This window comes from Naegleria gruberi (assembly GCF_000004985.1).
Source record: "Naegleria gruberi genomic scaffold NAEGRscaffold_1, whole genome shotgun sequence".
Classification (NCBI taxonomy): Eukaryota; Heterolobosea; class Eutetramitea; order Acrasida; family Naegleriidae; genus Naegleria; species Naegleria gruberi.
This window is the reverse complement of record NW_003163326.1, coordinates 1,072,474-1,097,649: the sequence shown is the minus strand read 5'-3', so window position 1 is coordinate 1,097,649 and position 25,176 is coordinate 1,072,474. Positions and strand designations below refer to the sequence as shown.

Sequence of the window (25,176 nt, the reverse complement as noted above, 5' to 3'; positions counted from 1 at the left end):
AAATTTGATAACGGAATGGTGGGTACCCAATTAACGTTAGACAATTTTTTTTAAATTTAATTAAAATAAAAAAATACAGAAACAATGCTTGATCAATTACCGATTGAAATGTTAGAGAATGTTGCCTCATTTATGCAGGAGAGAGATGTTGTGAGGATTGGATATTGTTTTAAATCTTGGTTTTTTATTGTTCGTGAGAGAATGTTGTCCAATAATGAAGAGTTGGAGAGACAGATAAGAATGGAACCTCCAAACTCGAGGAGAAAAAGATTGTTTCTTCGTCATCGGAGGAAACTGCCAAGACATGTTACTATTTATTATCCTAGAGCGAGTATTGAGTTTTTTAAAGATTTGAACCTCAAATTATTGGATACTACATGTGAAAATCTTTTTAATGAGGAGGAGATATTGAAAGTGTTGATTGAAAAATATTTGAGAAATTGTGATTTAATGAGGTTATCCTTTTTACAAGCTCAAGTGAAATTGTATGGAATGAAATATAGAGATTTGGAAAATACTTGTATTTATTTGAAGGAATTTGTCAGTTTGTTGATGGAGAAAAGAGTTAATGTAGAAGCGAGATGGCACAAATTTATAATGAACCGAGCCTTAATTTATATTCTGGATTCATTGGCATATTATAATGGAAGAACTTCAATTCCTCTTGAAAGAAAATCTCGTTTCTTTGAACGCTTTACAGAAATGATGGTTGAAATATGGCCATATGTCAAGACCTCTCCATACAGGATCTACCTGATGAATTCTCATAAAACAACACTTGAAACAATTTTCTGCTCTCAATGGAAGATTTTACCACCTCTATATGAAGGATATCAAGTTGTAGCACAATTTAATGAACTAGTACTCAATGCAACAGACATGGAGTTGAAAATGCTCAAGTATTTAGCAGAAACAATTATTCCACAATCCTCTCCTTCCCACTTTAACAGTTTTCAAGAGGCCAACCACTTTTTCTCCATTACTAATTCTGTCCATATCAAACAAAACACAACTCAACAGACAGAGAAGAAACAGGAATACATTAAGAAAATTAGTACTTGGATTAAGGACAATCCAATGTTGTCAGCCGAGGAGATATCAGCACTGGAGGTATTGCTTGTTGAATTGTAAATAAGTGATTCGCAATTGATTTCTCAACTCCTTACCATAGTAGAAGTTAATGTAATGAACTTCATTTGTTTCAAATTATTTGAATCTCTATTCAAGATATTTACAAATTTATTTTTTATGTTTCTTTTTCTTATTTTGAGTGGAGCTAATTCCAATAGGTAATTTAATATTATCATCCTTCTTTCTTTTCAGTGCACTACTTGGATCTATTTCTGTTGTGATTGCAATTTCCTCTTGTTTATAAGTTCCGAATTTAAGTCTTCCTCCTCTTACATAATCCGAAGTTGTTTCCTCTGTTGGTTCTCCTTCCAAATGTCTATAGAAATTTAAAGAATAAATTGATTCATTGTCTTCTTGACAGGCATAAGAGTTTGAGGATAACAGAGTATCTTGATTTGTACTCAGTGAATAGTTTGACAAGGTATTATTGATGACTTGATCTAGTTTTCCTTCTTGTGCATAACTCCACTGTTCTGCTTTGTGATTCTTTGGTGTTGCTGTATTTTGAATTGATGAAGATGCTACACTTGGTGAAGCAGATTGTTGGGGAGGAACAGGAGTGGCACTACTACTATTGTTTTTATTCGATAATGAAGAATTGGATGATGATTTTACTACACGAGAAGTTGCTGATTTGAAAGAAAGAGCAGGAGAAGGTAATTGATTTGTTGAATCGGAATTTGTTGCTGGCTTATTCCGATTCATAAACCTGAGGGAAGCTATCGACGATGAGAGTTGCTTCTTTGGTTTATCATCTTCTGTTGTTGATGAGGGTGTAGATACCTTGTTTGAACTTTTTTTCATTTTTAATGTTGAATTTTGAAGTTATTGAAAAAATTGTTTATTTAAAGGTTTTGATTTGGAGAAGGTGGAGCAATGGAATTACTGAGTGTTGAATCAATACCTAACACTACTAATTGACCAGAATCAAGACCAGCAAAGAGCAATTGTTCATCCTTGGAAATTTCAATAGTTCTTATTGGAGACATGTATTCACTGAGTGTGAATTTGTGGATTACTTTGAGTGAATGTAAATCTCTAACAACTATGGAGTGATCTCCTCCATAAATCACATATTTTGAATCAAATATCATCATACAATGTAAAACTCCATTAGTTTCAGCTTTGGCCAATAATTGACCATTAGCACTGTACAAGTATAGAATCATATCATCATTACTATACACACAAATTCTACCAAGAACCTCAATATCTTGGCTAATCTTACACTCTCTTGCAACTGCAATAGAGTTAATACAACCTCCATTTGGATGCTTGATTGTTCTAATGTATTTTCCTCTTCTTAATGAGTGAATAATGATAGTTCCATCTCTGCTTCCACTAATAACATTATCCAAGTCATTACAAACTACCACACAAGTAACTTCATCATCGTGTCCATATAAAATTGTTGATGGCTGTTGAGAAGTGAAAAAGTCATTGGTCAAAATATCCCAAACCATTACTGTTGTATCTCTACTTCCAGTCACTAAATATTTATCCTCTTCACAAATTGAACAACAAGTGACCAAATCCTTGTGTCTCCAAATGGCATTTTGTTGACAGAGTGTAATCTTTGTTTGGAGTGGTTGTGTGTATGGTTTTGAAATTCTGAAAGAGTTATCATGATGTCTACATGAAATGAGTGTGATATCTTTAACCGAGTTTGGATTTGTTGAACTTGGAATTGCAAATGCAGTCTTACAGGCAGATACATTACTTCTGATACCTGATAATTGTTTTGGAAGTGAGGCAAGTGATCTTCTTTGCTTTGTACTATTGTTGCTATTAACTGGAACAAAATTATTAGATTCAGTAGAGGACGAAAGTAAACCAACAGGATCATCCAATGGGAAACCAATAGTCTTGCAATTATTGAATAAAGTATACTCTGAGAGAATGGTTTGTAGGGTAATATTTGTCATTTTGGTTGTATAGATAAAACCATCCTCATTCACAACACATAATCTTGTAATATTATTCTCTGAATGGAATAACTTGATTAAAACAATTGGAGAAACCTTGGAAGTATTGATTTGTTTTGAGCATTGAACAGTTAAGGAGAGAAGTGTTTCGTGTTTGTCTTTTCTGGTTATTGACTTCTTTGGGTGAGATGATTGGAATAATTGGGATGGAGTTTGACCAAAACTATCAATGGTAGCCATATTTTGATAAAATTCTTGAGGATCAAATGAAATATTTCCTTCATAGGTAAGCTTTGGGAAAACGTTATATGCCTTTATGGCTTCAGGACCTCTTTGTTTATAACCAAAAATCAGGTCAATCCATTCATTTAAATGTTGTGAAACATATTCGGATTCAAGGGCTTCTCTGTGAATTCTAATGAAATCCTCAGGTGTTTTTGCCCATGCAGGTAAAACAACATCACTAATATGGACTCCATTCTGTTTTTCACCAAGTTCTAAATCTTGAGGTTTTCTTAAAAATTCTGGCATGTAGAAAAATTCTGGTATAAGTTCTTTGTGATCTCCTTCACCATTCAAACAGTGATCAAATGTTTGAGTTATTGACTCAAACATTCTATCGGCATGATCGAATTTACCACCTTGAACAACTCTGGCATGTGTTGTGTAAGGTTCTAAACGAATTAAGTAGTAGGTAACATATGCTGATGTAGAGTAGTGAGAACCATAGTGGTATGGAGTTGTGTAAGTATCGCTGGCAAGTGTCTGGTACTTTTCTTCCACAATTCTGACCTTATCTGGGTTGAGCACACCCATTGGCTTTGAGAGGTCTCTAAAGGTAGATTCCTTTGAAAAATCAAGTACTGGACTGGTGTAGTCAGCAATAACCCAAGGGAAAATAGGATATTGTGAGAGATCATTGAATGTCCTTCCTGCGTACATGTTTAGAATCATCAAATAATCAAAATTGGATATCTTTCCAAGCTGCCACTTTTTAGTCCATGGAGATCTTTGTATGTTTTCCATTGGAGAGAAGGACTTTTCAACATTTCTCAAGTTTGGACACTTTTGAGAAATAATCTTGTTGAATATTTTGTTTCTCTCATTTACATTAAAATTATACAATACGGAAGATTCATCAACAAAAATAAATTCAAGTGCTGTTTTTCTCAGTCTGTATCTCATAATTCTAATTTCTACAATAGAGTCAAGTGTGAATGTCTTTTCTGTTGGTTTTTTAATCAACTTGGAAACTCTCTCACTATCAAGACCAAAATTCAAAGCATGATTTTCCTTATCTGGTGTCCAGGTTATTCTCTTACTTGTAATTTCCATTTTTCCTGAGAAACCAGCCATTGGACTTATCAGGTCACATTCAACATCTTTGAGAATAGTTTTTTCTCTTTCAACTGGTTTTTGGTTGATTTGTATATCTTCAGAAATATTGGTGGTGGATGGTTGTTGTGTTGAAATAGTGGCGGCAGTAATCTCACTTGTACCATCTTCAGAAGCATCTTCAGTTTCATTGTTAATAATTGAAAGTTTTGGAATAAAGAAACTTCCTTTTTCCTTAATTTCCAATAATCTATTGGTAATAGTATTTTCAACAATTACAGATTTGTCAGTCTTTTTGATGGTAGCATCCTTGTGGTCTATTTCTGAGAAATTTCTTACCAATCTTGTTCTAATAAATTTACTGTTTTGGCACTTATCTAATTTCCATTTCACTGAATCTTTTTGACCACCCCAAATACCTCTTTCGTCAGCCACATTTCTCATGGTTTGCTTCCAATAATGAGAGGCTAGTAAGTCAAACTCCTCATAGGAACTTCTTTCTTTTTTGATTCTCTCTCTTTCAGCTCTTCTTATATTTTCCAAAGTAGATCTGATTTCTGAATCCATTTTCTTATCCAAGTCAGACATTGCTGATTCTACCTCCCTTATTTGATCATAAAGCCTGTGTAGAGTGAATTTTCTTCTTACAATAATTTCTTCCAGGAATGCAGATTCAAGTTTCTCTGTTAGTCTCACTGCTGGAACGAAAAATCTTGTCCAAGCAAATTTCCAGCTCTTTGAATGAATAACTTGAAGATAGTCAGATAAATCAGCCTTCTTCTTTGTGGAAAATACAGGATCATCAGTCAAAATAGATTTATCATCATCGGTGGTGAGCGCTTGTTCCAAATACTCTTTTCTTGTCATGAAAATTTCTCTTATTGTTATAAAAACAAATAGAGCTTCCTTTTCTTGTTTCTTTTCCAAAAGTCTACTTAAAATATCAAACAAGAAGGCCAAAATAAACATTAAACGAGTATGGAAGTCATCATTATTCTCAATATCGCCAGTAACAGCCCAAAGTTCAGAAAATCTTAAAATTTCCTTCTCACTCTCCACATCTCTCTGGTTGATTCGCTTTATACAGTCTAAAAGAGATGAGTCTAATGAAGGAGACTCTCTCAAACAATATCTAATGAGTCTGAGCGTTATTCTAAGAGTACCTCCATCTCTCAATCTTTTTCCTCCTTGAACAACACTTCTAAGAGAACTATAGTTGGATACTGTATTGAGTTTCCAAGCACTGAGTATTGTTATAAGCTTTTCAGCTATTGGAAGATCAATCCAATTATTATTTTCATCTCTTCTAGTATTGATTTCATCTTCAACATTATATGTCAGTGGATTTGAAGCAGTAGATGGACTATTGGATGATAACTGATCACCTCTCTTACTTTCAGGAGTTGAAGGAATAATTTCTGAATGAGAACCTACAGACACAGAACTAGTATCAATTACAACGAAATCTTCTTGATTTTGTTGAGCTGCTTGTGATAATGGCATAATTCCAGGCTCTTGTGGAGCTCGATTTGTGTTAGCACCCACAACAATACTCCTCAGTGTGCCAAGAACTCCTGTACCAGATTCTGTTGTCTTTCTCATCCATGTACCAGAGACACTTTGATAAATAGCATCAAAATAAAACATATATTCCTCAATGAATGTAGCTAAGTGAACAAAATTGTCAAGTATTGGAGAATTTCTATCATTATAGTTTGCAATAATTCTCTCTCCTTGAATGTCAGAAATGTATTCATCAAGAATTCTCTTATAAATACTTCCCAATATTTCTTCTATACCTTCAATATCCTCTCTATCTTTCAAAAGAATAACTTGACAAATTGTATCTTCTATATCTCTCCATCCCTTTTTGACAGTTTTTAAAGAGTGATAAAGCAAAATAGCAATAAGTTCAATAACAATATCTTTGCAAAGTTCAAACTGAGCAGACTGACCAACATCAGAAGGAATAGAGGCATCAGAAATACCTGAAACACAAATAATATTTAACAACCACTCTTGCCATCCGACTTGTTGTAGCAAACAGTCCTTGGCTCTATTAGACTTGAGAACAATTTTAAAATTTTGAAGAATATGATGCTTGACATTTGGTTGGGTATTAACAAGTAATCTGAATATTGGTTGGAGCACTGCTTGTACTTTGTAGCTTTGTTCTGTTTGTTCAAAACCATCAAATTCAAGGATATCCCTTTGATTCAAAGAAATACATCCAAGGAAAATATCCCTCAAAACTCCGTAGGTCTGAATGGTAATATTGAAAATGGTAAGAATATTGGTAATAGTAGAAAAACCATAAGAAGTCTCTGCAAAAACTCTTTGTCTTAGTTTTGGATTGAGTATTAACATTTGGCCGATGCATTTCAGAATGTTGAGTCTTGTTGGTTCGTGATGAGTATAGAGTAATTGAACAAAAACTTGGTAGGCTTTCATATTCGCTAACATGTCTGCAATTACAACTCCATCAGGAGAAAGTAAAAGCTCCAAAACAAAGATAACTACATCTGAATATTGCATATTATCATTACAATCAGCCAATAAGTTAATGATGGCTTCTAGTTCTGGATATGAAATAGAGGTTGCTGTAGTGAGTACAGTACCTGTTGTGGTTGTTAGTCTTTCATCATTATTTACAATAACAATTTCTGCTGATTTTGATGTCAGACATTTCAAAAGTTTTGTAAGCTTTTGTCTGATTTCATAGATATTTTCTTGACTTGGTCTTTGACCTAAAACAGCTCCTGTGGCTGGATTACAAATTTTTTCTGTTCCCAACTGGTATTCACTTTCTGTAGAATTAGATTTGGCTCTTTCATACCAATAAAACCATCTCATAAGGTCTAACAATTTTTGAACACCCAAAATTTCCCTAATTTTAGTGAAATTATCCTTCTTTTCATTAGAAATATCCAATAATTGTTGGAATAATAGTTTTTGAACTTCAACGTCAGTATAAATCCACAATCTAAAATTAAATACAAGGTAGTTCACAATATCAGAATACAACACTGAGTGATCTTTAGCACAAGAGAGAAGTGAAGGTATCAATGCAACAGTATTACGTGTTAAATGTTGAGGAGATATTTGTTTCAACAAGAAACTAATAACTAAAAAACCTCTGCAACGTGCCATATCTTCCAAGTTGTCATTGTGAGCACTCAATAAATCTATTATCAATGAAAATAAGGTATTAACAAGGAATGGGTCGGCTTTTTCGCTAATAACTTGATCTGTATGGGAAAGACGATCCATTTGTAAAAATAGAGGGAACAAGACTTTGATACCTCCCAAACAACCAATAATATCTTTTGCATTGTGTGTTACACAAAGTTGAGTACCATTCAAAATTCTCGAGTTGAGCATGGCTTGATGGATATCTGACTTGATTTGTGGAACATTTTCAACACCTGATACCAAACCATTATGTAATTGAAGTTGATAGAATGCTTCAGGAGTATTGTTAAGGCATATCTTATTATAGTTTGCTCTGGCCTTTGGACTATAACACAATATGATCTTTTGTGTAATAGATCCATCAAATAATTGAAGGTATTCTTGTGATTGTTTAGCTAGAACAGAATCTGTAGGTTGGAAGCAATTCATATAATTGTAACCCAAGTTATAAATTAATTGAATAATGTTTGGAAGTAAGGTCTCATCAAATACACAAATAGTACCCATTTGTCCATTAAAGTTTGGATTTTCAGAATTAGAGCTACTTGCTTGTCGCTTATGTGTTGGTGTGCTTCCTTGTTGTAAGCTCTCATTAACCAGATAGCTAGAACCAATCATACATTTATCCAAAGGCTTGTGAAGACTTGGATATTTGAGTTGGATTTTAGGCTCAACACACAAGCCATTAATATACAGTCTCAACTCATTCTTAGAGAACGAAAAAGGTCCTTTTCCATAACTGTGAGTTAATACAATATGATACCACACCTTTTCCTCGAATTTGTAATTTAACTTCTCGATGTACTGCTTCTTTTGGGAATGTTGAACAACAATATTCATAGAATTTTCCTCAAAATATACTTCAAATCCTTGACCTTCAGAATTATAGAAGCTGATCAATCTTGGTTTGTATGTAGTTGAACGTGGAATGAATTGGAAGGATTCCTTTCTTTGTAGATCTGTAGTGAACGATAAACTCTTTACAGAGGAAATAGGAGTCATTGGATTAGAATTAGGAGCGGATGGTCTAGACTCTACAAAACTTTCAACTCTCACCCACATAGAAACAGAATATCCCTTAGTGTTAGGCCATACTCTGTTATCAATAGTTGGTAAGACAAGTCCTGAGTTGGTGCCATTGAAATCGAAAAAGGCATCAGGAGAGCTTTGAGTCATATTTTTAAGGGCTTTCAAGAGTAGTGCCAGAAAGTCTGATTGATCTCTATCTGATTGTCTCTTAATAAGACCGAGGAACCCTTTCAATTCCTTGACAGTAATTGAATGTCTTCCAATAGTTTCAATAAGATTTACGATATCGCTCACTGTCTTTTCTTCAGAGAATGATTCCTTTTCAAATCTTGTCAATAAGTCTAATAGAGAGCTAATTAACCCTACAGAACAACAAATATTTCTATTGTTTGTAGATTTCTGAACAAGACAAGAAAATTTGGCCACCAATGAAGAAATATAGCTCAGTTCACAGTGCATTGATAGATGGAAAATTAAACGGGCTACATCTGGATTTTGAATTGCATATTTTGTCTCGCTATCAAATTCGCCATCTGCCAACATGTCAAAAAGTACATTGAAAATTTCTGGTGATGGATTATTTTGCTCACAATGTAAAATCAAATTCTTGAAAGTGTCATAGCCTAAAATGCTTTTAAAGTGGTGCTTTGATTTAGAGTTATCGGAAATGAGTGTAGTAAGTGTTCTTATTACCTCCATAGCTAAACAGTGCCTTGTGATAAATTCTGTATTATTTGGTGGAATAATTGTTGGAATGTCCAAGTTGAGCAAGTGCATAAACTTGTCAAGCTTGTCCCTGAATTGTGTTTGTAATAATTTCTTGTTTGAAGCACATAAACCCTTCTGCACAGCTGCTAACATTTCCATTAGCAGTTGTAAATTTTGTTGGGTTGGATTATCCATAATAATTGGAAAAACTTCAGTAAAATAGGTAAGTAAAATTTCAAACTCGTGAGAATGTTCGATATTCTTTGTGTTCATCAGTTGACGTACGTGAACCAATACAAAATTCTTCAATGTTGGATCTAGAATAACTTTGAAAAGTGTCTCTAGGGTATTATGGTTCTGTAATGCTAAAGTTAAAGAGTTTTCAAAAGTTAAGGTAAAATCTAAAATATTAAGCATGATGTTTCTGGCTTCGATTGCTCTCAAATGGTCCTCGGTATATTCAACTTGGTAAAATTGGGATTGTTGATTGTCTGTTTCAAATTTTCTAATGATAGCATGTTGCTTTCCAACGACATGAGAAAGTACAGACATGGCCTTGATGGAAAACAAGCTCTCTTGTGTAATGTCATGATTTTGTCTAATGATATCCAACAGACATAACCCAACCTCTGAAATTACTAAGGAGTTTTCCTTGTATAATTGCATAATATCTATCAACCTTCTGCATTCTTCAACATTGTTTCTTCCTCGAATAGTTGCTGTATATTTCAAAAAATCAATAACACTAGATCTCAATACAGCAGATGTACATTCTACAAGTGAAGAAATTTCACTTTTTGAAAATATAAACTTTTCTTCCTCACTTGTTTTTTGAAGGTCAGTCTGGGAATATTTTTCAAATCTATTAAGTTGATTGAGTGCTCCACCATATAGATAGAAATATTCAGAAAATAAAACATCATATAACCCATTTGAAACCATAACATCGAGAGCTGTCTGAGATTCAGAAACCAATCTGTTGATACTATCCATAAAGTAAAGTGGAAAATCACTAATCATTTTTAACTTTCTGAGTGATTTGTCCGTCATTTGATCCTTTTCATTTTCATCTATGAAAAATGAAAAAAGTAACCTGGATAGTTTTCTTTGTAAATGTTGATCTTGTTCTGTGTTGTTGAGATGCGTTGTGAATGTAGTATCAGGGAATGCAAAATTATTGGAAGGTGTTCCTGGTGTTGAGCTATGGACAGTTTTTGGGAATGAAATTATTGTTGAAAGTTTGACCAATTTCCGTAAACAGTCAAAAAATTGCATCACTCTCTCATTCATAGTTTTAGAGATAAAACCAGGACATGGGAAAGATTTAATGCCTAAACCACTCGAATTGGATATTGGAGTTGGAGGAAATCTAAAGTTTGCCAGATCAAGAGATCCACTCCTAGATCTAACAACTGACCCCAACTGAGGCAATGGATTATTTCTAAGGGTCTGAGTTTGATTATCATAATCCTTGTTTAATGTGAAGAAAAATGAAATCCATAACCCAGTTTCTCTTATTCTTGCAAAACCTTGTTTTCCAAAGAGTCTTAAATAAGAGTAATTATACTCGATTAGTTTTGTAATAATTTTCATAGTTAAATATTGAATTTGAAAATAATGATTAAGTCTGTCATTGTCCAGAGATAATATATCAATTTCATACCATTCAACATCTTGAAGAATAGAGACGTGTTCAATAGGCCACCCAAGATATTTTACAAGAACGTCACAACCACCACGTGACAGAAATAAATCTCTAAATTGATACTCTGCAAGTTGACCAGCATACTTTAGTTTATCAGTACATACAACAGATCTAACTATTTGCATTGTTGCCTCTTGAAAATTGAATAAAAAACTCCAATTATCATAGTAATGTTCACTATGGAAATGTCCATCATATTGTTTTGAAATTGAATCTCTAAAAGTTGTAAGCATATCAATAATAATATTCATAAAATCAACATCTTCTCTAGATGTAATATAGGTCAATATTTTTTGTTTTCTATAATTCTTATTATTTTGTGACCAAGTATTAGGAGAATTTTTAATACCCTCTGATGATGTTATTGTTAATCTTGATGTACTAATAGTAAGAGTATCCGAATTGTTGTTTGATGAAGTATTAGTTGCATTATTGGTACTTGTTGATGCTTGTGAATTTCCAACAATACTGCCAGCCTCACAAAAATGTGAAAATATTTGGATACAATTTGATAGAATATATATTACAAAATCCAATGTTGTCCTCATTTCCAATTCCACTTCAGCAGCTAATTCCAATGAAAGAGTTGATATTTCCTTATCACTAAATCTCTTATCTGCAATAGTAAGTTGAAGTTTAAGTAATGCCACCTTTAGTAAACTTGATACAAAAGGAAGAACATTAAAATCTTTCATCAATAATCTATTATGGTGAGATCTGGTTAAAATTTCAATCACTTCCAATAAGTAGAGTGATTTGGGATTATATTTGTTTGTCTTTTGGAAATCAAATTCTCCTCTTCCTATTATTATTATTATTATTTAATATTATTGTACATTATCTAGAATGTTAAATACCTACCATTCAATACATGTTGTACTTGTTGTTGGAAATATGAACAAATTATCGATAACACATCGATAGGATGTCCAATTACACCAGAAAATCCTGTAATTTTGACAATAGAATGATTTGTCGAATCAAAGACAGATCCTGATTGTAGTGAATGTAAAATTTCATCTGAATTTGATAATGATGTTGTTGTCACGACTCTACTTCTTGGTCTTGATGATGTTAACTGTTGTTGTGTATTGGTAATCTCTAGAATATGTTGTGGTGGATACCAATCATAATACTTGTCTTTAAATAATTGAATAAATGTCTCAAATGATGAGATCTTTGACTATAAAATTATTAAATCGGAAAAGTAAATTATATAAATACTAACGTCTTCGAGTGAAATCAGTAAAGTCTCTTTTGAAAGATTTACTGTAAAATTATTCCAAGCTTTAACTAAATCTTCACTTTCAAAATTAATTTCTATAAGTGTTGAGAAGGGATGAAGAAAAACTTCCTCGTATCGCTTATATTCATCTTCGTCCTTTTTATCTATTGGTGAATTAAATCCTGTTGTTGATAATGGAGAATCCAAACCTCCAAAGTTTGATGATTTTGTTGGTGTGTTTGGAGTTGGAGATGTGTTTAGTCTACCCAGTCCAAGTTTATTGAAGAGGTAAGATTTCATCACAATTTGCAATACCTCTTATTTATTAATTTTTTTAAAATAATCTGGATGGGTACATTTGATGAGATTCATGATCAAATTCATGCATGACTTTAGAAAATTTTCACTAAAAATCTCATGAGTTGAGAAAAAGCTAATTCATTCGGCAGGTCTTTTGAAAGAATCACCAACAATATCATACAAGAATGATCTTTTAATTATTGTTTGGAAACCAACAACATTAAAGCACTATCAAATTAAATCGATAATCTTCTCCTTTGTTGACCCAGAAAAAAGTCATTTCATTCCTCTCTGATGGTCCAATATTGTCAATACAAAATAATAATATTACTTCTTCTTGTTAGTCTTCTTTTTTGTTGATTTTTTTGGCTTGGTTGTTGCTGGAGTTTCATCGGCCTTGCCAGCCAAAACATGCAATGGTTTTCCGTCCTTTTTCATTTTGGCAACCATCTCGCTTTCAATGACGGCGCTCATAGATGTAACACATTGCTTTTTAATTTCTCTCTTGAGGGCTTCTTGCTTGGTTTTACACTTCTTGACAATACCCCGCTTGGTTGGAGCGTTCTTGGTCTTTTGTGTTTTGCTCTTAATTTGGCCAGGCTTTTTAGATCCTTGCATTTTTTATTGAATCAATAAAAATTTATTTTTAAATTTCAATACAATTATTGAGCTCTTTTTTAAGAATAATCTAATAATATCATATTCTAAAAACTTTATTTAATAATTTATTTAAGGATTATCAAAAATGTTAATAAAAATTAACATCAACATCTACACCACACGAAGGACCATGATCATTATATTGTTTAATACTTGGTTTTGTCCACCCATTAAATGAATAGGCCCATGTATCAGAAAAGTTACTTTCTCCGTCATAATGAGCATACCATAATTGCAAATTACTTGAATTTTCGATTATTTAATTTCAATTCATGCTTAATACTTACTTTAATTTTCTGGATAGATCATTCGTTTCAACAGTAATTTTCCATTCGTAAACTGATGAGTAGATACCAACTTTACGATTTTTACCTTCTTTACTGAAAAATTCTTGAGCTGCTTTTGAGGCATTGTAAAGATAATTTGTATTCATATTTAGGTCACTATACCAACAATTGGTACATTGTTCCACATCAATCCATAAACCACCATAGGTGGCATTCATCTTGTGTAATGAATACAACATTCTTTCAATGGCTTCACCAGCATTATTGTTACCTCGACAATTAGGGCAGAGGAAAGCATAAACGTCAACATGGAGGAATCCAGCCAGTTTTGCATCATCAATACATTTTTTAATATTGTCATTAAATTGATATCCTCCATTCCATACTTCAATGATTGCTTTACAAAATTAATAATACTGAAATTCAACAATCAACCTACCAAAATCAAATCCACTTCTTTTCAAACACTTCCAATGTTCAAGAGTTGCTGTTTGACATTGTTGCAAACTCATGTCTACCCCGAGAGTTGCATTTACATGATCTCCAAATGGAATGACAAGAGCCAAGACCAACAATACCACACAAATCAATGTTATGATTTGCATTGTTTTTTTTGATTTAACCAATTATTCATCCAAAAAGATTGGGAAAATAATGGGTTCAAAAATTCAAAGAGATTATAACAATTTTGAAACATCTTGATCAGGTTAATTCTGAACGCTCTTTGGATTTAAAAAGAAATTATGAATTGTCCTTTTATCATGCACCTTCATGTTGTAAAATATTTTAAGTTTTAATAATAAAGAAAAAATGAAACAATGATGAATAATGAAGCCCCACATCATTCAAATATTTCAAGCCGAAGATCCAGTTGGACCCAAGAGGATGATGAATTATTCGAACAATTAATACAGGATTTGACTATTGGAGATTTAGAAAATGATGAAAATCAACAAAAGGGTAATCAATCACTATCGGGAGTTGATTTTGGAAAAATTAGAGAGGAATTAAATTCAAAATTCCTCGAAGAATTATCAAACAAGGGCAATGTTGCTGAACAAAATCAGCCATTACAAAAAGAAGAATTGGTATCGGAAAAGATTAATGATACGTTAACAAATCAAAATAATAACTCATCACTTGTAAACTTAGAAAATAATGAAGAAAAAATAGAAAAGAAGGAGGGTATAATTTATGATTCCTTTAGAGAGTGGTTGGAGGCTAATAGAAAAATAATTGATTTAGAAAAGGAAGAGGATGAATTAGTTTTACTTGAGCTTTTTATTGCTCACAAAGAAAGAGAATTGCTAAAGAAGATTGTATCATTTTCGGATTGTGATGGATCTAAAGAGAAAAAATTGTTTTTTAGAAAGAATGATGGTAAGTTACTGTCACAAATTAATTCACATTTAAAGAAAAGTAGAAGAGACAAAATTCAAGTATGACCGTGTAGTAAATCGGCTCCTACTATATTTCTTGAACTGTATTGTACCAGCAGCATCTATCAACAAGATTCAAAACAAGGAAAGTTTAGTTTCTGAATTTTCCAATGATTCCTATTTACTCAACAACAATGGAGACTCTTCAGATGAGGAAGATAATTCCAAATCTTTCAACCCCTACATAAAAGATGTATTGATTTGCAATTACACATCTGGCACCACCAATGGAACTACTGCTTCAACAGACAAGCAAAAAATAATAACTAAATCTCATAGAGTGTACTCTACCTCAAAACATATAGATAAGTATCATGAGGGAACTAATTTTTATGAACACTTGAAAGATATAATAGTTGGTGGGGACTTGGAAAATGGAGGCTCTTTAAGGGCTGTTTCCCAAATATCCAATACAAAACAAAAAATAGAGACATTCTTTGGTATTGACATGTCAGAAGAGAGTTGGATCCATTTTAAAAATTACATTAGGAAAATCATTCTTGATAAGAATAATCTTGAGCTCAAAACAGATACTGGAAAAAATCTTACAGATAGCTCTGAAGCGGATTATTTGAAAGAATTGTACCCAATAAGTAATGAAAAGAACTCTGCGAAAGTTAGATGGGCAGAAGGCAACAAGTCAAACATTTCTAATACCAACATTCCAGGAAACAAGAAGAGAAATGCTCTTGCCAAACTAAAGGCTTTAAAGCTATTATATGGAACTACAGGTTATGCGGAAAGCTTACTAGTTGACCATTTTTCTCCTATTTACCTGCTAGAGTCTGGTCTCTTTATGGATGCAACTCTAGAGGAAAGAAAAACAGCAATAGAAAACGAAATGAGGAATCTCGAAATCAAACTTGTTAATGCCACCAATAAGGAGGAGTTCAAGTGGATAGAAAATCTTGTCAACTATTTGAAAGATTCTTCCAAAAAAATGGAACCCCAAAACATATTAGAAGATCTGAGTGAAGATCAGTGGAAAGAATTAGAAGAATTAGTTGGGGATATTGGGAAAAGATTAGAGGTGTATAATACTCACTCAGAGACTCCAAGAGTACTTGAAATACCAAGTGATCAGTTCAATATACCTAAACCTCAGCTTGTTGAAGAGCCTGTTTCAAAAGATATCCTCTTAGAGAATACATATGAAAATGCAAACATTACTGTAAATTCTTGGAAGAATGGTTTATCTAATACGTTAGATTTTGGAAATAATAAGAACGCTTATGAAGAAATGAAAGATGTCAAAAAGCAGATTGAAGAAAAGGGATTTTCTGTGAAAAATAGTACTCCCAAAATTGAAAATCGAGAATTATCTTCATTGGGAGCTCTCCAAAAAGTAACCAAGTCTGATACCAAGTGGAGTAATTTGGACGAATTAACAAGTCTTCCAATCACAAGATTAGACTCTTCTTTATTCAAGCTGAAATTACCTATTTTCGCACCACTTACGGATAAGTATAAGCACTTGAAGAATGGCATTCTAAAGTCGACTATTGGATTTAAATTTTTTGGTGTGTCCCCAAGTGATGGAAACAAATATGATTGGACCCTTGGTACCAAACTAAACGAAGATGAGAATGCAGAAGTTTCTCCCTACTCTTTCAAACTTGGTGAATTATATTCTTATCTTGTAGAGAAGAGTCATATTTCCACCAAATATGCACTAATGGAAACGCGCAAAATAGCAAACCTATTTTTCAAGACTAATTCCAGCACCTCAACTGAAAAATCTCCTAAATCCTTCTCGAAAAAAGACCACAAACAATATTACCATGAATTAGTTAGGGAGGATTCTAAACATTCAGCACTGGAAGAAAATACATTCAATAATAGTTTTTCATTTATTAATGAAGGGAAAAAATCCCTTCAACAGAAATCAGAGCAAAATCAGAAGGAAAATACTTTGATTCAGACACATGTGAGTGAAAATATTATGGAGAATAACAATTCTACAACATCAACTCATTACCTCTCCAATACTTTTTCCGTTGATGAGAATGTTTGGAAAGAGGGAGAGTTAATTCAACTCTCTAAAGGATTGGATGTTGCGAAGGAGATTAACTCTATAAGAAATGATTGCCTAAACCAGTCATTTAATGAATTCTCTAAACTTGCCAATATGCCTGATAATTTTAATGCTAACAAGTTGTTTTATCCAACAATGAAAACCATAGAGATTCAAAAAAACATACTACCTAGAGTTAGTGAAATACAAGAGCAACGCTTTGATAAAATATCCTTACTTCATCTAGAACAGACAGTTGTACAAATAGAAAGTAATATTGCCACCAAATCTCTGTCAGGCATCGAGCCAAGTGAAGAAGAGAAAAAGTCTCTTCAAACTTTAAAGCAGAAACTGGAAGAGGAGAGAAAGCGCCTCGAAAATGTAATTTATACCGACACAATATCACCACTCGAACAATCTAAATTGGAAAGTTTAGGAATTTTTCAACAATCTGTCAAATTGCTCAATATACCAGCAAAACAAAACAAGGAGAATACCCAAGATTTGCTAGAATTGGAAAGAGATTTAATCATTGACAGAGAGTTCAGAATACTTGATCAATTACTCGACCAAATGAATAGGGAACAAAGGAGAGAAGTTCTTTCCTACAAGCCAAATGGTACTGAAAATTCTATCATACAATTGCACCAGGATGCTATCAAAAACTATTCAAAACTAAGGTCCTACTATAATCAAATGGTAAGAAAGGATTCATCAATGAAGGAGTGGCAATCATTGACTCTAAAAGAAAAAATATCATTCGAGAAGGAGTTTAGAAAACAATCCAAAATCGAATCGTATGAAAACGTTGTCAACTCTGTGTTAAGAATGATGCAAAGTGCCCAGTTCGCAGAAACCTTCTCTTTCATCTCTACAGCCCTTTCCAAAAAGTCAATAGAATCAAAAAATTACAACACTGAGCTAGCTAAACTTTTATTGGAATCTTACCAAAAAGAAAACAATCAAATTCGAGTTATAACAAGAGCATTCATTCAAAAGAATGGAATTGATCAAAGATACAAGACCAAACTCCTATCAAAGCATAGAAAGCTTGATGCTAATGAAAAAAAACTTAGAGAGGTATATAATTACGAAAACTATACTCAATCCATTATGGTAAATCAACTAGACAACTCGGATCCAGCTCTACAGGATAAACTGCTACATGATATTTTTAAGAATGAGCTCACAAAAGATGAAGTCTATTCAATAGTATCTCACCAACATGATATTCAAAAATTATTCAAGAAGGAGAGGTTGGCTATAGTGAAAAAATTCTCCAAAAAATCAGCAGACAATACTAATAATATTATTACTGTGGAGGAGAGTAAGGAAGATCCGTTGTTTGGAATTATACAAAAATCTCCATTAGATTACTTTACCTTTGGCCAATTAACATATTTCCAAAGACTATTCGAAGAATCAATGACTAAAAGGCTTAAAGAATGGAGAGAAAAGTCAGAGCAATCAGCTACATTACTAGTCTCACCTCACTACTTGAAGGACGATAATGCCTTACAACTTGATACAACAGCAAATGAAAAGGGAGAGTATGAAAAGTTGACATTGAAAGTATTCGATATCAATCGATCACAGTTAGAATCCGACAATATGGTTAACCATCCTTCTACTCCAGTGTTTCCTGAAGTACCATGGAACGGAAGTTTCAAAGATTTACAATTACTCTACCTCAAGATGCAACTCGATAGATCAAATAATCCTCACTATACCAGGTCTGTTTTAGAGTTCAATAATAGTCCTGAGAGATTTCTACAAAGAAGTTTCTGGAAAGGTGTATGGATGCTTCCGGAATCACTCTCTAATTTTGTCTATACTTCTGATCCTTTTCCTATCATTAAGATGTTACCTCCAAGTCAACCAAAACAAGTTGAAAAGAAACATCCACCGGTTTTTACTCCAAGTCAACCTCCTCCAATCGTTACTCCAATTATTCCAACGATTCCTATCCCAACTGTTCAAACTCCTCCTCCCCCTATAACACAAAATATCCTACCTCCACAAATGCCATCCATTCCTAGGATTCAAATACCAATTCAAAGACCCACCGTTCAACCACCAACACTTCCAATCATTCAACCACCATCTCAACCTTCTATCATTCCTCAACGTTCACCAGTTCTTGTAAATGGCACCCCCATCTATCCAAGATACTTGTTGGAAAATCTTAATAGAAGACTATTCCAATAAATTAATAGATGATGTTGTGCGCTGTTAAAGTACTGTTACCTGATTCTGTGGTCACCCAACTATACAATAGAGATGCAAAGAAAGCACAAAACTGTTTATCTTAATGGAAGGTTTGGCTTGTGTATAAATTTTATTTTTAAAACGATTTAACACTAGGGATGCTTCAGCTGGATGCTCTCACGATACTTGGACTGTAGTGGACAGTTCATCCTTAAAAAAAAATGCAATCAAAGTTGTTAAAAAGCAAGCTTGCCCAACTAACAACCCTTGTTGTTTTGGTCATCTTTTTAATGACCCAAACTCTCGCTCAAGGAAGCAGCGATAAGGCCCTAGGTTGCACTCTCAATAGAAATGGTGACTGTAGTGTTGTGTCTTATCTTGATGAGTTGGCCCTTTCCTATGATCCCAAGGAAATACCAAAATATCGTTCTTCAACAGGCAGCAAGTCCATCAAGTGTAGCACAGTTTCTGGCTATTACTCTAACCCATTGTGTAAGGAGAGATGGTACAGAAAGATGCAATACAGAAGAGTTGTTTTGGAACAAGGAGAGACTAGTAAGCCAACCACTACTACAACTCCCTCAACAACCAACACTCCTCTTGCGACCACTCCAACCAGTACAACACAAGGTAGTACTGCCTCCACAACAACCTCTACTCAAACACCAACAACTACTCCAAGCAGTCAAACAACCACTCCAACTCAAACCGCTCCAGTTGTTGTTACCGGTACTAATTCTGTTCCAACAATGAATACTCAGTCTACTGATAAAAAAACGATTCTTGACTCAAATACTGGAAAGGAACAACCAAAGACTGATAGTGCCAACACTATTACAACAAAGGAAGTTGAAAAGAAGGCTGGCGTTGCAGTTGTTACTCCATCTGATAAGAAAACTGCAGTTGAACTTCCAAATCAAAAGCCAATTAGTTCTGGTAATGTTTTGAAGTGCAAGCTCAATGTAGATGGTGATTGCAATGTTTTGAATGTCAAATCTCTCAGCTATGGTCCAAACGAACAACAAAAGTATGCCATTAATTCAAAGCTCAGCTCTGGAAGAGATCATGTATGTGGATCTTTGGATAGTTATTACACTCATCCTTTGTGCAAAGAACAATGGTATAGAAAGATGGATATCCCTTCCAAGAGTGACACCAAGACTGAAGTCAAGCCATCATCCACTGCAAATGACAGCAAGGCTTCTACAGCTGATTCCAAGACTGATATTAAACCAGCAATCTCTAATGTTTCAAATGAATCCAAGAAACAATCTGCAAAGGTTGACAATGGTGTTGAAAAAACAATGATGTCTAGTTCAAGTGCTCAAAATGCTAATGGTATTGAAATTGTTACCCAGACTCAAACCTCAAATAAGCAAGCTATTGGCAAGAAATCTGAAGACAATATTACTCCAAAGACAGACATCCAAACTGCAGTCCCAAATACTGGAGATGAGAAGACTGAATCAAAGACAGAACAACCAAAGAAGTCAGAAGAAAAGAAAACTGAATCAAAGAAAGAAAAGTCTGACAACAAGGAAAAGAAATCAGATACCAAATCTGATAAGAAGGATAACAAATCCGACAATAGGGGAAAGAAATCAGAAAACAAGAAGGATCTCAAGAAAGACACCAAATATGATAAGAAGGCTAACAAGGGAAAGAAGTCAGATACTAAGAAGGATAAGACCAAGTCTGCTAAGAAGGATACCAAGAAATCACACAAGAAGAACGACCTCAAGAAGGGTACCAAATCTGATAAGAAGGACAACAAGAAGGATAACAAGAACGTCAAACCAATTAATAAGCAAACCAATAAGGATATCAAGAAGGACAACAAATCTGATAAGAAGGGTTCCAAATCTGACAACAAGGGAAAGAAATCAGATACCAAGAAAGACAGCCAAAAAGATCTGACAATACAGACATTAAGGGAAAGAAGTCAGATAACAAGAAGGATCTCAAGAAAGACACCAAATCCGATAAGAAGGTTAACAAGAAGGATAACAAGAACGTCAAACCAATTAATAAGCAAACCAATAAGGATATCAAGAAGGACAACAAATCAGATAAGAAGGATACCAAATCTGACAACAAGGACAACAAGGACAACAAGGGAAAGAAATCAGATACCAAGAAAGACACCAAATCTGACAATAAGGGAAAGAAATCAGACATCAAGAAAGACACCAAATCTGATAAGAAGGATAAAAAATCCGACAATAAGGGAAAGAAATCAGTTAACAAGAAGGATCTCAAGAAGGACACCAAATCTGATAAGAATGTTAACAAGAAGGAAAACAAGCCAATCAAACCAATTAACAAGCAAACCAATAATGATAAAAAGTCTAAAGACAACAAGGGTACCAATGCTAATAATTCTCAATCAGTCAAACCAATCAAGAAGGATCTCAAGAAAGACACCAAGTCTGATAAGAAGGATAAAAAATCCGACAATAAGGGAAAGAAATCAGATAACAAGAAAGATCTCAAGAAAGACACCAAATCTGATAAGAAGGCTAACAAGGGAAAGAAGTCAGATACTAAGAAGGACAAAAAGCAAGTCAATAAGGACACTAAATCAGTCGATCCAGTTAAGCCAGTCCAAATTAAATCTGATAGTGTGGCAAAGGTAACAAAGTGCTCTACTTTGGAAGAACTTCTTGCCAATCCATACTGTACTGAATTCACTGACGCTAAAGAAGGAAAGGAAGTTGAACCATTAACTTCCGCTGAATATGGAGAATTGGCTGAAGCTATTGTAAGTGCAGATCCAATGTTGGCTGAAGAAAGCGATCTTGAGAGATTGGATTCAATTATGGGAGAAATTGGTGTACCAAGAAGCTCATGTTCTACACCTGAAGATGAATCTCTTAATCCATTGTGTGGAGAGGAATGGTACAGAAAAATTGTTGAACAAATCGCCAATGCAAACTCTAATGTTGTTAATAAGGAACAATCAACCCCTCCAACAGCACAACCAGCACAACCAACTGTGCAACCACCTGTGCAACCAAATCCTCAACCAGGACAAGCTGCAATCCAAACAAGCACTAACGTTTCTGGTAATATTGGAGTTGTTAACATTGAAACAAGAATTACAACTGGTTCTAAGAAAGATAAGAAGCATCACAAAAAGCCAAAGAAGGTAAAGAGAGGTAAGAAGAAATGCACATATTGCAAGCTCAGAAAGCTTATCAAGAGCATTTCCAAGTCTCAAAAGAAGAAACCACACAAGAAACACCAAAAGAAGCAATCCAAGTGTAGAAAAAATTCTGGTATTGTTGGTGCCCAACTTGTTGTTGGTTCTCCAGTTCTTAGCTCTCCAATGCAACCATTCTTTATGGAAGAGGAAAGAAGAAGAATGGAATATATTCTCAGAGAAAAGCTCATGAGAGAAGAAATGGACAAGAAAAAGAACCAAATAAGAGAAAAGTTTTTGGAATTCTTGACAAAGGGAAATTCAGCAAAGCAAGAAACACCAGCCGATGTTGCCAACCAAAAGGATTTGAACTTACAAAAGACTCCAAAGCAATCTATTCAATCCAATGCTATTGTTTCAAACAATTCTGTTGTAGTTGAAGACAAGAAAGTAATAGCAGCCAAAAACTCCCTTGAAAGAGCAACAAAAAGAGAAAAGGAAATCAAACAAAATTTAGAAAAGGCTAGAAATAGATTTGATCAATCAAAGAAGATTGTTTCCTCAAAGAGAGAAGAATTAGAATTGGCCAAGCAAAGAAAATCCTCTAGCGTTAAAGACCTTGTAACCAAGAAGAGTATTATTGAAACAACAATGGAAAGTTTAAAGACAATACCACAACAATAAAGAATTGTATTAGAATTTAAAAACGTAATCAAAAAGTTTGGAAAAGAAAGAATTCGAAGACTCTGGCTTTCTCTTCTTTTCTAGTGGTAGTTCCAATTTATGACGATATGAGATTCCACCATTAAATTGAATATCATCATCATTGGATATAGACGAGATATTTCTTTTTTTGCTTGATTTTTCTTCAACCAATCGCTTTTCCTTCTCGTATTGTCTCAAAATTTCAGTATCTAAACATTCTACTACACCCACCATTAAAACTCCATCGAAGACTTTTCCATTTTTGCTTAGAGCTTTATCAGCTTGAATTCTGGCTTTGTATTGAATATGCATAAAGTTTCCATTCATAATCTTGTGATTAATAATCATTCCATAATTTGAAAATTGTCTGAGAATGTAAGAGGCCTTACTTGGAGGGAATCCAAATACTGTCACCCAAGTTGTTTCCTTTACAATATCATTAATATTACTTTTAAGCTTGTCATCATCAACTTCAAAGAATGGATCAGTTCGCAATGGTGATGTAAAGACTCCTCTCTTTAGTACAGATTGTTCCAATGTACCTGGTGTTGAGAAATTTCTCTTCCTGTCCAAGTTTTTGATTGATAGTGGTGTCATCATAAAATCTGTAATTATTCCTTCATCTCTAGGCTTGCCACCGAAAATAAAAGAAGAATGAGCAGCAAGACTTTTTGTCAATCTTGTTGGTTCGCCATCATCCAAAATACTTTCTGCTGGTGGTACTTCTGTATCAATAATATTATTTTGCTCGCTCGGAATTAAATCGCTTTTTCTATATAATGATGATGACAATAATCGTTCATTGATTCTTTCTTCCTTTCCAAAAGTTTGATCAGAATAAGAAGTACTTGTTTGATGTGTCAGTGAAACTGGCAATAATTTAGACTTATTCATAGAGAATCCTCCTGTTGTTGTTGACGATGATGGTATTGTTGGCAGCATGGAAGAATTTCCCGCCAAACTTGTAACGGAACGATGTTTGAGTGGTTGGTTTTGATCAAACCTATTGTTGAGCATTTTTTTTTCTTCAAAGACAAGTCTTGGCTTTAATTCCAATAGCAACAATTAAGTTCAAGGATGAAAATCAATTAAAAAAAAATGTTAAAGAGAACAATCAGATCCACTTTGTTTGTTAACAATCCTAAGAGAGGATGCTGTTGTTTAGAGTCCGAGTATTCATCAAACACTACTACTAGTAAAGGGGTTGTTGGTCTCCTTCAAATGTTTCATTCATTGAGTAATAATTTCACTACTCCGATCATTCGATACTATTCATCCATCAACACTTCAACCAATCATAACAAGACAAATGGAAAACCAAGTATTGGTATTATTGGAGGTGGACCAGGAGGTTTGTCTAGTGCTCTCATTTTGGCATCAAAGGGTTTTCCAGTGACTGTTTTTGAAAAAGGAAGCAAGATTGGTGGTAGAAATGCTCCACTCCAAGTTGGAGAAAGTACACTTGATACAGGACCAACCTTGTTAATAATGAAATTTATATTGGAAGCTGTTTTTAGAGATGCTGGAAGGAATGTTGATGATTATTTGAAATTTATTCGATTGGATCCCATGTATAGACTTGTTTTTCATGATGGGACTCACATTGATTGTCACGATTTGGACCATCGACAAGCATTGGAGAGTGAAATTGATAGAGTTTTTGGAAAGGATGCTGTGAAGGGATTTCATGAGTGGCTTAAATTTGAAGAAAAGAGGTATCCCTATACTATGAAATTATTGGAAAAGATTTATTCTTCACATTTGGATATTATTAATTGGGATGCTATCAAAGCACTTCCGTATGTTGGTTTACATAAATCAATGGCAACCATGTTGAGAAGGTATTTTAAAAATCCAATGAATCAAATAATCCTTTCATATCAGGCTAAATATTTAGGAATGAGTCCATGGCAGGCTCCATCTGTTTATGGTCTCATACCCTATGCTGAGTATCAATTTGGCATATACCATGTCGAGGGGTAAGTAATATAGTTTTGTCTGATGTGTCATAATTTGACAAAAAATTAGTGGACTTTCTAAAATTTCAGAACAAATGGCCAACATTCTAACCAATGAATTTGGTGCAAAGATTCATCTCGATTCAACTGTAGAAAAGCTCAATATTGAGAAGGGTTCACGTTTAATTAATAGCATTGAAGTGAGACATGGAA

The 25,176-nt window shown here is 33.9% G+C and overlaps 4 protein-coding genes across 4 annotated transcripts; 3 read left to right on the top strand and 1 right to left on the bottom strand.

The window, feature by feature from the left end:
- Nucleotides 1-492: 492 nt before the first annotated feature.
- NAEGRDRAFT_61502 (uncharacterized protein) lies at nucleotides 493-1,131 on the top strand (the record flags this gene model as incomplete). Its single annotated transcript, XM_002683509.1, has 1 exon — nucleotides 493-1,131. The coding sequence occupies one exon, from the start codon at nucleotides 493-495 to the stop codon at nucleotides 1,129-1,131; it is 639 nt and encodes a 212-aa protein (XP_002683555.1).
- Nucleotides 1,132-1,239: 108 nt separating this feature from the next.
- NAEGRDRAFT_45200 (uncharacterized protein) lies at nucleotides 1,240-13,715 on the bottom strand (the record flags this gene model as incomplete). The annotated part of the gene is made up of 3 exons (XM_002683187.1): nucleotides 1,240-1,760; nucleotides 2,036-11,685; nucleotides 13,498-13,715. The coding sequence occupies 3 exons, from the start codon at nucleotides 13,713-13,715 to the stop codon at nucleotides 1,240-1,242; spliced, it is 10,389 nt and encodes a 3,462-aa protein (XP_002683233.1).
- Nucleotides 13,716-14,315: 600 nt separating this feature from the next.
- NAEGRDRAFT_45199 (uncharacterized protein) lies at nucleotides 14,316-19,158 on the top strand (the record flags this gene model as incomplete). Its single annotated transcript, XM_002683508.1, has 2 exons — nucleotides 14,316-14,877; nucleotides 14,993-19,158. 2 exons carry the CDS (start codon nucleotides 14,316-14,318, stop codon nucleotides 19,156-19,158), a joined length of 4,728 nt encoding a protein of 1,575 aa, XP_002683554.1.
- Nucleotides 19,159-19,379: 221 nt separating this feature from the next.
- On the top strand, nucleotides 19,380-22,984 carry NAEGRDRAFT_61498 (uncharacterized protein; the record flags this gene model as incomplete). Its single annotated transcript, XM_002683507.1, has 2 exons — nucleotides 19,380-21,012; nucleotides 21,033-22,984. 2 exons carry the CDS (start codon nucleotides 19,380-19,382, stop codon nucleotides 22,982-22,984), a joined length of 3,585 nt encoding a protein of 1,194 aa, XP_002683553.1.
- Nucleotides 22,985-25,176: the final 2,192 nt, after the last annotated feature.